The sequence below is a fragment of the Hyla sarda genome, chromosome 7 (genome assembly GCF_029499605.1).
Source record: "Hyla sarda isolate aHylSar1 chromosome 7, aHylSar1.hap1, whole genome shotgun sequence".
Taxonomy (NCBI): domain Eukaryota; kingdom Metazoa; phylum Chordata; class Amphibia; order Anura; family Hylidae; genus Hyla; species Hyla sarda.
Window position 1 is genome coordinate 119,758,551 of NC_079195.1, and position 13,302 is coordinate 119,771,852.

General features: G+C 39.7%; 1 protein-coding gene across 6 annotated transcripts in view; it reads right to left on the minus strand.

The window, feature by feature from the left end:
* GBF1 (golgi brefeldin A resistant guanine nucleotide exchange factor 1) overlaps nt 1-13,302 on the minus strand; it is a 254,726-nt gene that overhangs the window by 81,912 nt on the left and 159,512 nt on the right. For 4 of the 6 annotated variants that reach the window (XM_056530579.1, XM_056530578.1, XM_056530577.1 and 1 more), the window contains exons 9-14: nt 5,628-5,769; nt 4,968-5,203; nt 4,537-4,705; nt 2,137-2,348; nt 1,722-1,820; nt 1,275-1,469 (exon numbers count right to left, since the gene is read on the minus strand). In XM_056530579.1, the coding sequence (XP_056386554.1) occupies nt 1,275-1,469; nt 1,722-1,820; nt 2,137-2,348; nt 4,537-4,705; nt 4,968-5,203; nt 5,628-5,769 (1,053 nt within the window). Of the gene's footprint in view, nt 1-1,274; nt 1,470-1,721; nt 1,821-2,136; nt 2,349-4,536; nt 4,706-4,967; nt 5,204-5,627; nt 5,770-10,116; nt 10,153-13,302 lie in introns of all 6 variants that reach the window. The other 2 variants (XM_056530573.1, XM_056530574.1) reach the window with 1 other exon arrangement.

Consider the following 13,302-nt stretch of genomic DNA (forward strand, 5'->3'; position numbering starts at 1 on the left):
CTCAGAACACCAGCTCCAATCTCCATTGCGCAAAGTGTTTAATTAACATATTAGCAATGATATTGTGTATCTCAGAACCAGACCCAAGATCCACTATAACCCCGACTACTGGATTTAGTGTAGGTGAACCAGCTGGCAGTTTCCCTATAATATTCTCATTAAAAAAACTCCACAGCATTTCTAACCGAGTAACTGTTAAATCCCATTCTCCCCTCAAACTAATCACCCCAAACGACTGGTAATCAGAGCAACATTTGAAAAGCACATGAGCTTGCCCATTCCAGAGGTAGACTCTGCTTCTCTACCTAGTTCCTGGGTGTAGGTGTTCCAATATCACTCTAAAGTAAATCCCAAAAAGATTGTATTACAGCAATACTAGGAGATAGTGTAGAATGACCCTAGTGCTCCCTAAAAGGTGTCGTGCTGTGGCGCTACCCCTGGTCGCTCAGGGTCTATTTGGGAACTCACCCTAAAAAAGGGCAACGCCTGACCTGCTCTACCACTTGGTCTCACACCAAAAGTCCATACAGCTCTAACCACCAAAAACGTTTCCTTAAAGTTTGTAAATTCCTCAGGGGTTAAAATAATGTAGGACAATTAATTTAACCCCTGAGGAATCCATAGATGTGGAGATAATGTGCTGGGAGTTTAGTACTAAGGGGATTTCTAGGGTGAGGCAGGTGGGGAAGGGGTCGTCCTTTTTAGGGAGCACCAGGGCAATTCTACAGTATCCTCTAGTAGCGCTTTCATACCCAGTCTACAATCTTTTTTGCATTTAATTTGGACTGGTATAGGAACACATAAACCTGTGAATTAGGCAAAGACACAGCATCAACCACTGGACTGAGCGAGCTCATGTGTTATTATACGTATAATGATATGTTGTTCTGGAGATTTGGGGGGGGGGGGATTGTGATTTACCTGTTACCCCTATATCTAGGAGAAGGGCTGAGTAATTTTAGGTCAATTGATTCTTTGGTCTTGGTGGACCCATCAATTTATTTTGTGGAGTTCGATATTCAAGGGTAATATTAAAAGGTTATGTTTTATATAGCAAGTACCTCCTGTGATTTTTTTTGCTATATGTGCACAGATCTTGTAGACCGCATTTCTGTAATTCCCACAAAATTTTAGTTTTTCCTTTTTAATAAATTTGTAAACATTTAAAAAAATATAATTTTCAGCAAAAGTCAATAAAGGGCAGACTAAATGGTTTTGCTTTTGCTCCATATTAACATTTCTTTGCTATAAATTTATATAATGTATAAACAGACCTTGGAGAGAAGTTTGGTAAGGTCCTCAAAGAGGTTGGAGCAATAGTAATCACAGTCATAGTTGATGTAGAGCTCAGTTACAAAGCTGGGTATCCTCCAGAGCTGTACAATGGCTTCTAATGCCATTTCTTTCATCTCATATGGAATCTTTGGATTTTCTATGGTAATGATATCCATCAGCTTCTTTACGTACATCTAGAAAAATAAAAAAAAATATATAGAAATTTGTCTGGATTTTCCTACACTAAGCATTTAACATTAAAACTAAGCCACAGCACAGGAAAACCACACAGTCTAACAAGACATGAATGACTCCTAGAGATCAACTCAGGATAAAATGATGGTTGAGAGAAAAGAGGTGTTTAACTGATGGCACAACCCCTTTAAACACAAGAGTTTAAAAACCCCATAATAAACTATAGCATAAAATACTACATACATATTTACCTCCAGTTGAAATTTCAGATGCTCTCTCATACTTTCAAATAGAAGGAAACATGCTCGCAAAGAAGCTGTGTATAGATTTAAACGTTCTCCACTTAAGAGCTGAAGAGGTCAAGGAAAGATTAGTTAGCAACAACATATGCTGATAATATGTAAAAATAAATCCCATACAATTTACTGCCCAAACAAAGGACAAGCGCTTTATCATAAAGAAAAGAAAAAACTTTCATTAAATAAAAATGTAAAAAAGTAGAAGTCTGAAAAGTATATACTGCCAAGCAAAAAAAAATTATAATTGATTCTAAATGAAAGAGTAACTTTATGATAGTAACTGGTTGCTAGCGGCAAGAAGACCAGTTTGTGTTGTAAAGACACTTTATAATAAGATTGACAAAATCTCTCCAAGTCCCTTCACTACCTGAAATAAGTGCCGGCAAAGCTCATCCCTCACAAGACCCAGGAGAGAAATGTAGTTCGCAATGGGTGCACACTCCAAAGCTACTGTGATGAGCTGTAAACCCATGTGTATCATCACTTCAGAATTATGGCGGTCATGGGGATTGGTAAGTGAAATAAGAAAGCGGAACAATTCCCGTATACAAGGAAGACCATAAGGGACTAAGACAGCTCCTAAAAATGAGAAATAATAATGGTTAGAGAACAAGATATTCAAAATAATACCAAATTACTGTTAAATTTGAGATTACGGCCTGAATTCGGCTTATTATTTGTACATCAGATCAACATGTCAGACTAAACTGGTAGATCAAAGACATGAATATTAGAAGTCAGCTACAAGCCCTTTTGGATACATTTCTGTGTACTTATCACATGTACGGCCAAGCTTTGGGATTCTGATGAAAAATACTATTGGGGCTTCTTCCATTTTTTTTTAAAAGGCCTTTGAAAAATAAAAGAAGCAAACTGATTGGTTGCTATGGATCAACTTTTCTCTGCACAAGGGGGGAGATTTCTCCAAACCTGTCCAGAGGAACAGTTGCTCATAGCAACCATTCAGGGCGATGCTTTTATTTTTCAGTTTTAAAAATGAAAGCAGCGATCCGATTGGTTGCTATTGGCAACTCGGCAACTTTTCCTCCGGACAGGTTTTGATAAATCTCCCCCCATGATTTTGATAAAATTCTATATATGTAACCCTACACGTTTAGGCCCTGTTCATACTACAGAGATTTTGCAGAGATATTCTGCTTGCAGCAGCCTCTTACTGCTCTCAATGGGAATTCCCCTGTTTTGCTCACACGTCATACGTTCTGTGGTGGACATTCTGTTCAATCCTCCATCTGAATCAGACAGTAGCTGTGCTCATGTCCCTAACACTGAACACGCAGAAGTCTAACCCCAAATAATTATTTCACGGACCCTTTTCTTCAAGATTGGAATGATTCTGCTTGTAGTCTTCTCCCAAAGTCCTAGCTGGCGATCCAGAAGGGGTCAGTATTACTGGACTGCTCTATGTACTACACTAACACAGCATGCAGTCTCAGGAGAGTCTTGAAGGGTATTCAGGAGCTGTAAAGTTAGTACAGTTCATAATATAGTGTCTGCACCTGTGCTTGATGGCTGGTCTTGCAATTCATATGTGTACTTTGCCCTAATTTTTATTTTTAACAGCATACAAAAAGGAGTGTTGCCTCAGGTTTTCCCAGGTTACAGTGCGGCCCGAGACATTACATCACTAGTCAGATGTCCAAAAGGGAGCCTGTCTGCTTCAATGGGTGGAGATCATTCTGCAGGGTATTGTAGTTTTGCAACAGCTGGAGGCACTCTGGTTAGAAAACACTGGTCTATTGTTTACAGCACAGCAATGAAGGCTGCTAAGGTGTGCTTCAATGGGTGGGGTGGCTGATGTGTGGAAGGGAGAAAAGTGACCTCACAAACAAGGGATCCTGGGACATTTAGTTGGAGGGAGGGGACTCCAACAGGAAATCACCATTTCACAAAGAGAAAGTCACAGAATTATAGTAAACTGACAACACAGCCATTTAGCCCCAAGACAAGCATGTCCATTACTGTCTGGCAGGTAAGTACTAAAATTGCCTTAAGTCCAAAATGGTGCTGAGACTGCAGGCTGTACTAGTGCAGTACATGGAAAAGTTTTTCCAGTTTAGCTGGGATGTACTAAGTTTGCACTTTACACTTCTAAGCACCAATTCTGCCTCATTTTTGCTCCAGTACCATGGAGCAGAAAGGGCATTGACATTTTCCTGGCTGAATTCTGTAGTATAACATACCTTTATGTCCCCTTCACACTATGGAGATTCTGCACTGATTTTCCAGTAAACTCTGTGAATTCCGCTTGCAGCAGCATCCTATTGATCTCAAGGGCATTTTGTTACTTAGTTGACACATCAAAGGTTCTGAAAGCCTAACTTTCAACGAAGAATTGGATTCCACCAGAAGATTGAACTAAATTTTTCGACTGAATTTGCCAGAGAAGTTCATTCTTCGAATGGGACAGTGCTCATAATTCTGGAGCCTTATGAATGGTGCAGCTCCTCTATAGAGATTACTTACTGAATTTTCCAAGTGTAAACATAATTTTAGGGTACATTTACATGCTGCAGAAGTTCTGCATTTAATACAGTATACTGATTTGTTTTGGTGCAAAAATATTGCACATTTTCTGAAACTGATCTGCAGCAGGCATATAGCTTGCGAATTTACCCTTAGAAAGTCTTCCCTTTCAATCATCCTACAAAAAATGATTATGTCATCGTGAACTTTACTGCAGCCAGCTGGCTACAAAACAAGGTCTATTTTCATAAGATCAACATACTACTAGAATTCAAGCTCTTACCTTCTTTTTGTGAAGACTGTGTAAATCTAACACCTCGAGGATTGACATAGTCCATGTCATGAACAGAGGCAGAGTCCGAATTGTCAGCTATTGAAGAGTTGTCTTCTAGAACTTCAGGGATGGATTCAACTGAGGCAGATTGTGTTTTTCTTCCCATTAATTCATCATTCTTCAAATGACATGCAGAAAATGAAATTATGTATTATTAACAGCAAATAGCACTTATTAAATAAAACAAAAAACAAACAACAACCCCTGAATACTTGTTTAAGAAAAGAAGAAGTAAATTACATATTCAAGTAGAAAGTTTCAAGTAGAAACTTTCTTTAACAGAGCTTCTGGCTCATATATTGTTTTGCTCTTGTACGTACGGTGGTCTTGAAGGACACACTAAAAGATATGTTTAAAATTAACAAATCACCATCGTTTACCTTCTGTTCATCCTGGTTTTGTGGTTCTGATGTATACAGATCTCTAGGGGCACGCAAAGCAGAAGCAACAGGGCTTGCATCCACTTCTGACAGATCTTCCTTTGATGTAGCTTGTGACAAGAACCCTACTCCACTGTCAGCTGTTGGGGTGACAGCAGATGACGTTGTCTCAGAACTACCACCTGAGATGGGAGATGTAGCATCTGGAGAGGTCGGCTCCATGAAAGGAATACCCCCTAAAAAAGGGAAATCATACAAGGAATTAATTCATGTATGAGACAATGCTCAACATCAGAGCTGAATTACTATATAGATTTATTGCAGCAGATGCTGCTTATAAAAGTTTATACAAAAAAAAAAAAAAAAAAAGACCAATTCCTTATAGTATTACTGTCATGAAAAACAACAGGGAGGGTAGCACTTTAAAGGGGTACTCCACTGCCCCAGCGTCCAGAACATTTAGTTCCTAACGCTGGGTGCAGGAAGGGGTTGTGACATCACGCCACCCCCCCTCACTGCAAGTCTATGGGAGGGGTGTGACTGCACGACCCCCACAGCCTGCACCCATCGTTCAGAACTAAATGTTCTGGATGCTGGGGCAGTAGAGTACCCCTTTAATTGAAATACCGAATGTTCTACAATTTAAACAGCAAAGACTACCTGCTGAAGAGCCATTAGATAAAGGCTGTGGTAAAGATTCTGCACCAGCCATAGCCTTGGTCATGTGACGTTGGGGCCTTGGAGATCGCTTCTGTTTTTTCCACTTTGAGGATTCACTAGCACCACCAGCTCTCATTTTTAGCTGTAAAGATGACCATATAAAATGTTAACACTGCAGCTCTTAAACATGCTTTGTATTATTTAATGTCAAGTCTTTCCACACCTGTTTAACAGCTGCTTTTTACCTGTAAGAACAATCTTTGAAATAAGTCAAATCAAAAAGGGAAAACTCAAAATCTAAGAGAGAAAAAGTATTGTTTGGATTTAAGAACTGTGTTGGACTGGTAAACTGCAAACAGAGCAGAAACTGTAAATAAGTAAAAAATGTCAGCCCTCACACCATATATCCTACTTTATTTCTATCGCCAATTCCAGTCAAGATATTACCCATTACCTAGCCCAAAGTCCTCCTTCTACCCTCGCGCTATTCTTAAAGGGGTACTCCGCTCCTAGACATCTAAGGATAGGGGATAAGATGTCTGATCGCAGGGTTCCCGCTGTTGGGGACCCCCACGATCTCTCCTGCAGCCCTCCCGAGTCATCAGCTCTCCTAAGCGAAGTTTGCACCGTGGCTGATGACAGGGGCCAGCGGTTCATGACGTCATGGCTCCGCAGCCTCATGATGTCACGCTCCGCCCCCCTTAATGCAAGTCTATGGAAGGGGGCATGGTAACAGTCACGCCCCCTCCCATAGACTTGCATTAAGGGGGCGGGACGTGACCACAGGTCCCTGTATCGTGAGTCATCAGCCACTGGGCAAACCTAGCTCCGGAGAGCTGTTGACTGGGGGGGGGGGGGGGGGGGGGGGGAGATAAGATGTCTAGGGGAGGAGGAAAAAAAAAAAGAACATTTATAAGAATGCTGGCCACGTTGGAACAACCAATCGGTCCAGCTATTACTAAGATAAGGGCCAGATTGCTCCAAAATGCATATAGAAAACACCAGTTGTGCTATTACTTGTCTAATGTCTAATACTTGTCTAATGTGCATATTAAGTGTTCCCATGTTTTGAATTTGCAGTTCCAGACTAAAAGCTATTACTGCCCATGTAACTAGCATCCCTAGGCCCTCACTGCGAAGGTATCAGGGCGAGATGAGAGCCCATGCCTGCACAGCAGCACCCAGGAATTTGCAGACATGATGGAACCCCGTTTAGAGGAGGAAGTGGAACAACTGAGAGAACAGCAGCCCCAGGCAACGTATTTAATGTATCCTGTATAAGCTCTTACCTAACCTTCTTCTTAACAGCAGAGTAAGCCTTCTCAGCCATTACACATTAAATAAAATAAAAAAAAACTCTATAAATAGAGAACGGAGCAAGCCTCTCTGAACTATTATATGTACACCAAAACACAATGGCCCATATTTATCAATCAGCCTGAAACCCTAATTGTCTTTTTTTTCCCATAGCAAACAATCACGTGCGATTTGTTGCTATGGGAAAAAAAAAAAAAAAAAAAAAAAGACAATTCGGGTTTCAGGCTGATTAATAAAACAAACCATGGGGGAGATTTATCAGTCTGTATGAATTACGGTTTTAACATTTTATTTCACAAACTGAATTGTTTCAGATTTAAACTTTAAAGATTTTTATCCTCTAAACTTATTTACAGTTTTTGCCTCATTCCAGGCCTTTGGGTATAGACCTTGTCAGTAACCTTGTGGTTGGGTTTTGGGAGTGAGCGACATAGAAAACAGAGCAAAAAAGAAAAAAAAAAAACCTGAACAATCCCTTTAAAAAAGAAAAGTTATAAACGTACGAAACCTGAACAATTTGTCCTTTTGGGTCAAACAAATTATATGCATAAATCAATGCAAAAGTCAAATGGTATACGCTTTTCACTTTGCTGCACAATTATATGCAGTCGACACTACAATGAACTGGGAAACCAAATCTTTGTAGAACAACCTCAAAGTGCACTGTTGCTTCAATAGTTTTGGATTGTCATCTCCTGTCAGAAGTTATATTCTCTTGGTTGCAGTCGCATTTGGAATAAAGCAGGAGCATATTTGCTTGCAAGGCAATCTTCATCCAGAAGACTAAAATTTCTAGCAGGAGAACTGTTGTCATAGACAATCCATAGTTCACATGATTAGAAGAATCATACTGTAACATTGCATGTTCTGTTGCACAATATGCTGCGCCAAACTCTGATGTTGATAAAATATTATATTGTAACAAAATGGAAATATTCAATCTTTTTAATTAATAAAAAGGCCATAGAATGTTGCCCATCCCTGAATTTCTAAAGGCTGCAGAGTCATTGAGGGTTTTACCATATCACATTAACGGTTGCTGTGGGGTATAAACACAAGACCCTTACAGGCTCACCAAGAAGTCCGTGCATGAAGAGCTGATTCCCATTATAGCACAATGCTTATAAAGTACATATGCTAAATGACTAGTGAGAAAAGATGGACATCAAGTAATTGCCATATACTGAGAAAAAGGACCCTTAGCAAGAGGGAGCTATTGCTTTAATGTCACTCATAACTTATTACTGGCTAAGAATGGTCTAATAATCCTTAAATTAATATCACTATACGTCTAAAGCCACATTGCAACATTTTTCACTGGGTACTTCACTGGCCAGCGTTGAGAACTAAATGTTCCAAACGCTGTTTTTGCGCTGCAGGGGTCAGCCACGCCCCTTGTGACGTCACTGCCACGCCCCCTCAATGCACGTCTATGGGAGGATGCGTCGTCATGCCCTTCCCATGGACTTCTATTAAGTGGCGTGGTCGTGACGTCATGAGGGGGCTTGGCCGACCCCCGCAGATCGAAAACAGTGTTCGGAACATTTAGTTCTGAACGCTGGCCAGAGGAGTACCCCTTTAAGGACTTTAATTGTTGGGCTACAGCTGCAGCCAAAGCCATATTGCATGCAGCTATAAATGGTTGAATATTCATAAGGAGTGCTAAAAAAAAAAAGTCATCGTATAGCCCTAGCCTTACAAAGAAGAATATATCAGAAAGGACTTTGAAAACTACCACAGAATCAAAAGTTTAAAATATTGTTTTACAAAGCTAACACTCCATACTGGCATCGTAAATTGACCCTTCTTTCAGACAGACTAAAGAGCAGCTGTGGAAGAGTGGCACTCGCTCTAGTGGACTGGGCTGGTCCATGCATTACATAGAAAGCCATTAATTTCAATAGTTGGCATGTAATGCAACATTTCCTCTGCAGCAGCTAGTAAAAGGAATCGGTATGGCAAAAGTGGCATGGTTGAGATCAGTGCACAGAATCTGACAAACTTGAAAATAAAGAAAACCATAAAACATTTTAAATGTTCAGAATATAGAAAGCTGTTAAATTGGTATATTAAAATGACACTCCTGTAGCTATATGTATTTATATATAGAGAGATCAAGGTTACATTAAACACAGTGTAACACAAAGATATACAACGCAGTCGGGAAAGTCTTCACATCCTTTCATTTTTTCACATTTTATTATGTTGCAAATCTGTGCTAAAAAGTAACATTAAAAGAAAAATCCTTCATCAATAACCCATAATTAAAACTAAATTTTAGAAATTTGTGCAAATAAGGTCTCACACTGACAATGTATATCTGGTGCATTAGGTGGAAATAACTGCCTGCAGAGCTGAGACAGGATAGTGTGAAGGCATAGATGTGGAAAAGTATTAAAAAAAAAAAAATCTGAAAGTTTCCAAAAGCACGGGAATCATCCTAGAGCTGGCTGCCCCACTAAAAGTAATTGGAGGGGAAATGGCCTTCGTAAGAGAGGTGGACCAAGAACCCAATGGTCACAGTGGCTAAGCTCCAAAGATGGGTGTAACATCCAGAAGGCCAATCATCACTGCACCACCAATCTAGGCTGTGTCACTGAATGGGCAGAAAGAAGCCTGTGCTCAGCAAAAGACACATAAAAGTCAGCCAAAAGTTTGAACAAAGAAGCACCTAAAGAACCTTCAAACTACGGAATAAGATTCTATAATCTGATGGAACCAATATTGAACTTTTTGGCCTCAATTTTAAGTGTCATATTTTGAGGAATCGAGGCACTGCTCATCTCCTGCTTAATACTATCCCTACAGTGAAACATGGAGTGGCCCTGCTTTTTGTGCTTTTTGTGCTTTTTCAGCAGCTGGAACAGAGACTGGTCAGGGTTCAGAGAAAGCTGAATGGAGCAAAAGCACAGGTTTTCAATCAGAATATTTCTGAGAGTGCTCTTGACTTCAGAATTAGATGAAGGTTCACATGCCAACAAGACATTGACCAACTCTGGAGAATGTCATCGAGTGGCCCAGCCAGAGCCACAACATAAAAAAATGTGAAAAAAAGAGGAAGGGTCTAAAGCCTTTCCGAATACTTTCTAAGTGTTAAGAAGTGCACAGAAACTGACAAGGTACAAAAAACTGTTATGAGGGAAAGGACACGGACACTTACAAGCCTCCTTACCTGTACACGTTTGTTTTTCCAAAAGATATTGTAAGCCTCAAGAAAAAAATGGCACGAGCCATTATTAGTCATTCATGTAAAGAGCCTAGAGCTACACATTCGGATTGCAGACAGGGGACTAGTTCACACCAAGACGTGAAGGTTAGGGCAAAACAACATGCACACTTTAGAAGGTTATTCCATGGTTCCAAATGTATTCAATTGTGATAATAAAAGTTTTCCTAGTTACTGAAATTGATACATATACAAATAATAAGATACAATTTAAAAGGAAACCTGCCAGGACATTTTATGCCCAGTAAACCCAAACACATGTGACTTTATCAATTCTTTGTTGCTACGGTATAAAAAAAAAATATTATACATATATATATTTTGAGGGTAGCCGTTCTCTAAACACACCCTCTCTGGCTTGACTAACAGACTAGAATATGTCATTACAAACCAACGGTAGCAATATTCTGGACATGCACAGTGATGTAAGGTGTAGCGGCCTCGGCTTTATCTGTTCATGTGTAGGAGCTGTCTTGTAATGACATATCCCTACATATTAGAGATTATTGAAGCCAGAATTTGAGTGATGCATCACATCCATGACTATGCGGCACATTATAAAACCTTTTTTTCATATAATGCAGCAACAAAGTAAGGGTGAGGCAGACCCTAAATCTTTCCATTATTATTATACACTAAATCATTACACGTAACTTTAATGGGGGTTGTTGAGTTCCTCTCTCCACTGCCCAAACAAACATTTGGGGGGTTCTGTACTCCTCTACTCTGGGTGGGACAGTTGCTGAGGCAAATGTCCAATGCTGAATGTGTATAATGCATGTGCCCCAGGTGAATGATACTCCCTGGGTCTCAGATGTTTGTTTCAGACCAAGCAGAACAGTTTCTGAGACAATGGGGGAGATTTATCAAAACTTGTGCAGAAGAAAAAATGAGCAGTTGCCCATAGCAACCAGATTTCTTCTTTTATTTTTCAGAGGCCTTTCTAAAAATTAAAGTAGTAATCTGATTGATTCCTATGAGCAACCGCTCAACTTTTCCTCTGCACAGGTTCTGATAAATCTCCTCCAGTGTTGTTTCATACCCAATGTCAGACTGGGAAGAAAAGCGGTGCTAACCAACCTCTAGAACAGGCTTCAAACTATCCACTGCAGGTATTCCAAAACTCAATTTCCTACTGTGGGAACAGGAGGTATTAATAAAAAGATCCTGTCACTACATAGGTTATCTTTAAATCTCAACTTCCTGTCCAAAGTCTTCAGGGGGAAAAATATATATATAAATTAAGGCTACTCATACTCCATATACAGTATCAGAGCCGTCACAGCTATTGTCACTGTGCTGTCACTCCTTTAACCCCTTAAAGGGGTATTCCAGGCAAAAACTTTTTTTTATATATCAACTGGCTTCGGAAAGTTAAACAGATTTGTAAATTACTTCTATTAAAAAATCTTAATCCTTCCAATAGTTATTAGCTTCTGAAGTTGAGTTGTTGTTTTCTGTCTAACTGCTCAATGATGACTCACGTCCCGGGAGCTGTGCAGTTCCTATGGGGAAATTTTCCCATCATGCACAGCTCCCGGGACTTGACATCATCATAGAGCAGTTAGACAGAAAACTTCAGAAGCTAATAACTATTGGAAGGATTAAGATTTTTTAATAGAAGTAATTTACAAATCTGTTTAACTTTCCGGAGCCAGTTGATATATATATATATATAAAAAGTTTTTGCCTGGAATACCCCTTTAAGTACCCTGTGTTTTTCCGTTTTTGCATTTTCGTTTTTTTCCTCCTTACCTGTAAAAAATCCTAAACTTTTTAAATTTTGCACCTAAAAATCCATATGATGGCTTATTTTTTGCGCAATTCTACTTTGCAATGACATCAGTCATTTTATCCAAACATCTACGGCGAAACAGGGGGAAAAAAATCATTTTGAGACAAAATTAAAAAAAAAAACAAAAAAAAAAACACCATTTTGTAACTTTTGGGGGCTTCCGTTTCTACACAGTACATTTTTCAGTAAAAATGACACCTTATCTTTATTCTGTAGGTCCATACAATTAAAATGATTCCCTACTTATATAGGTTTGATTTTGTCGTACTTCTGGAAAAAATCATAACTACATGCAGGAAAAGGTTTACGTTTAAAATTGTCATCTTCTGACCCCTATAACTTTTTTATTTTTCAGCATATTGGGCAGTATGAGGGCTAATTTTTTTGCACCCTGATTTGAAGTTTTTAGCGGTACCATTTTTGCATTGATAGGACTTTATTAGGGAAGGTGATCTTTATTCCCTTTTTTTTTTTTTGCAATGTTATAGCTCCCATATGGAGCTATAACACTGCACACACTGATCTTTTACATTGATCACTGGTTTCTCATAAGAAACCAGTGATCGATGATTCTGCTGCTTGACTGCTCATGCCTGGATCTCAGGCACTGAGCAGTCATTCGGCGATCGGACAGCATGGAGGCAGGTAGGGACCCTCCGGCTGTCATGTAAGCTGTTCGGGATGCCGCGATTTCGCAGCGGCATTCCCAAACAGCTCCATGAGCTAACCGGCATGATTTTACTTTCACTTTAGACAAGGCGTGGCCCCGCGTTATAGAATGGGAGCGGACTCATGACGTACAGGTACGTCATGGGTCCTTAAGAGGAGTACCTCTCATGATCTTGTTAAATTTTATAACCGTCCCAGTTCACTGCCCCCATCATGAAAACCACCCCTGCCTTTCTTTTTTATAATTTTTTTGTTTTTTACCTTGATATTGCTCTGTATTTTCTGCTCAGACAGATTCAAAGATTGAGAAGTGGCGTTCCCCAGCAGGTGTGACATCATCTGAAGCCATACAGGGGAGAACTTCCTCCCTCACTCTGCTACACACAGCCCAGAGCAGTTCAGTGTGCGAGATGAGCTATGATTGGATAAGGCTGCACACACCGCCATCAGTGTTTTCTGCTTTTGGACTTCTGCGAGGCCAGCAGATGGGGGAGAATGTGCTCTGAACAAGTAGGGAGACACCTAGTGGCAGCTTTTTTAAACACATATAAAACTTCATATTTTTTTTTTAAACAAAGTACATTAGAAAGATTTTTATTTACCAGAAGGAGTGCAATTGCAAAAACTAGTTTTAATGAGAGTGCCAATTTAAATTATGAAACAAGATG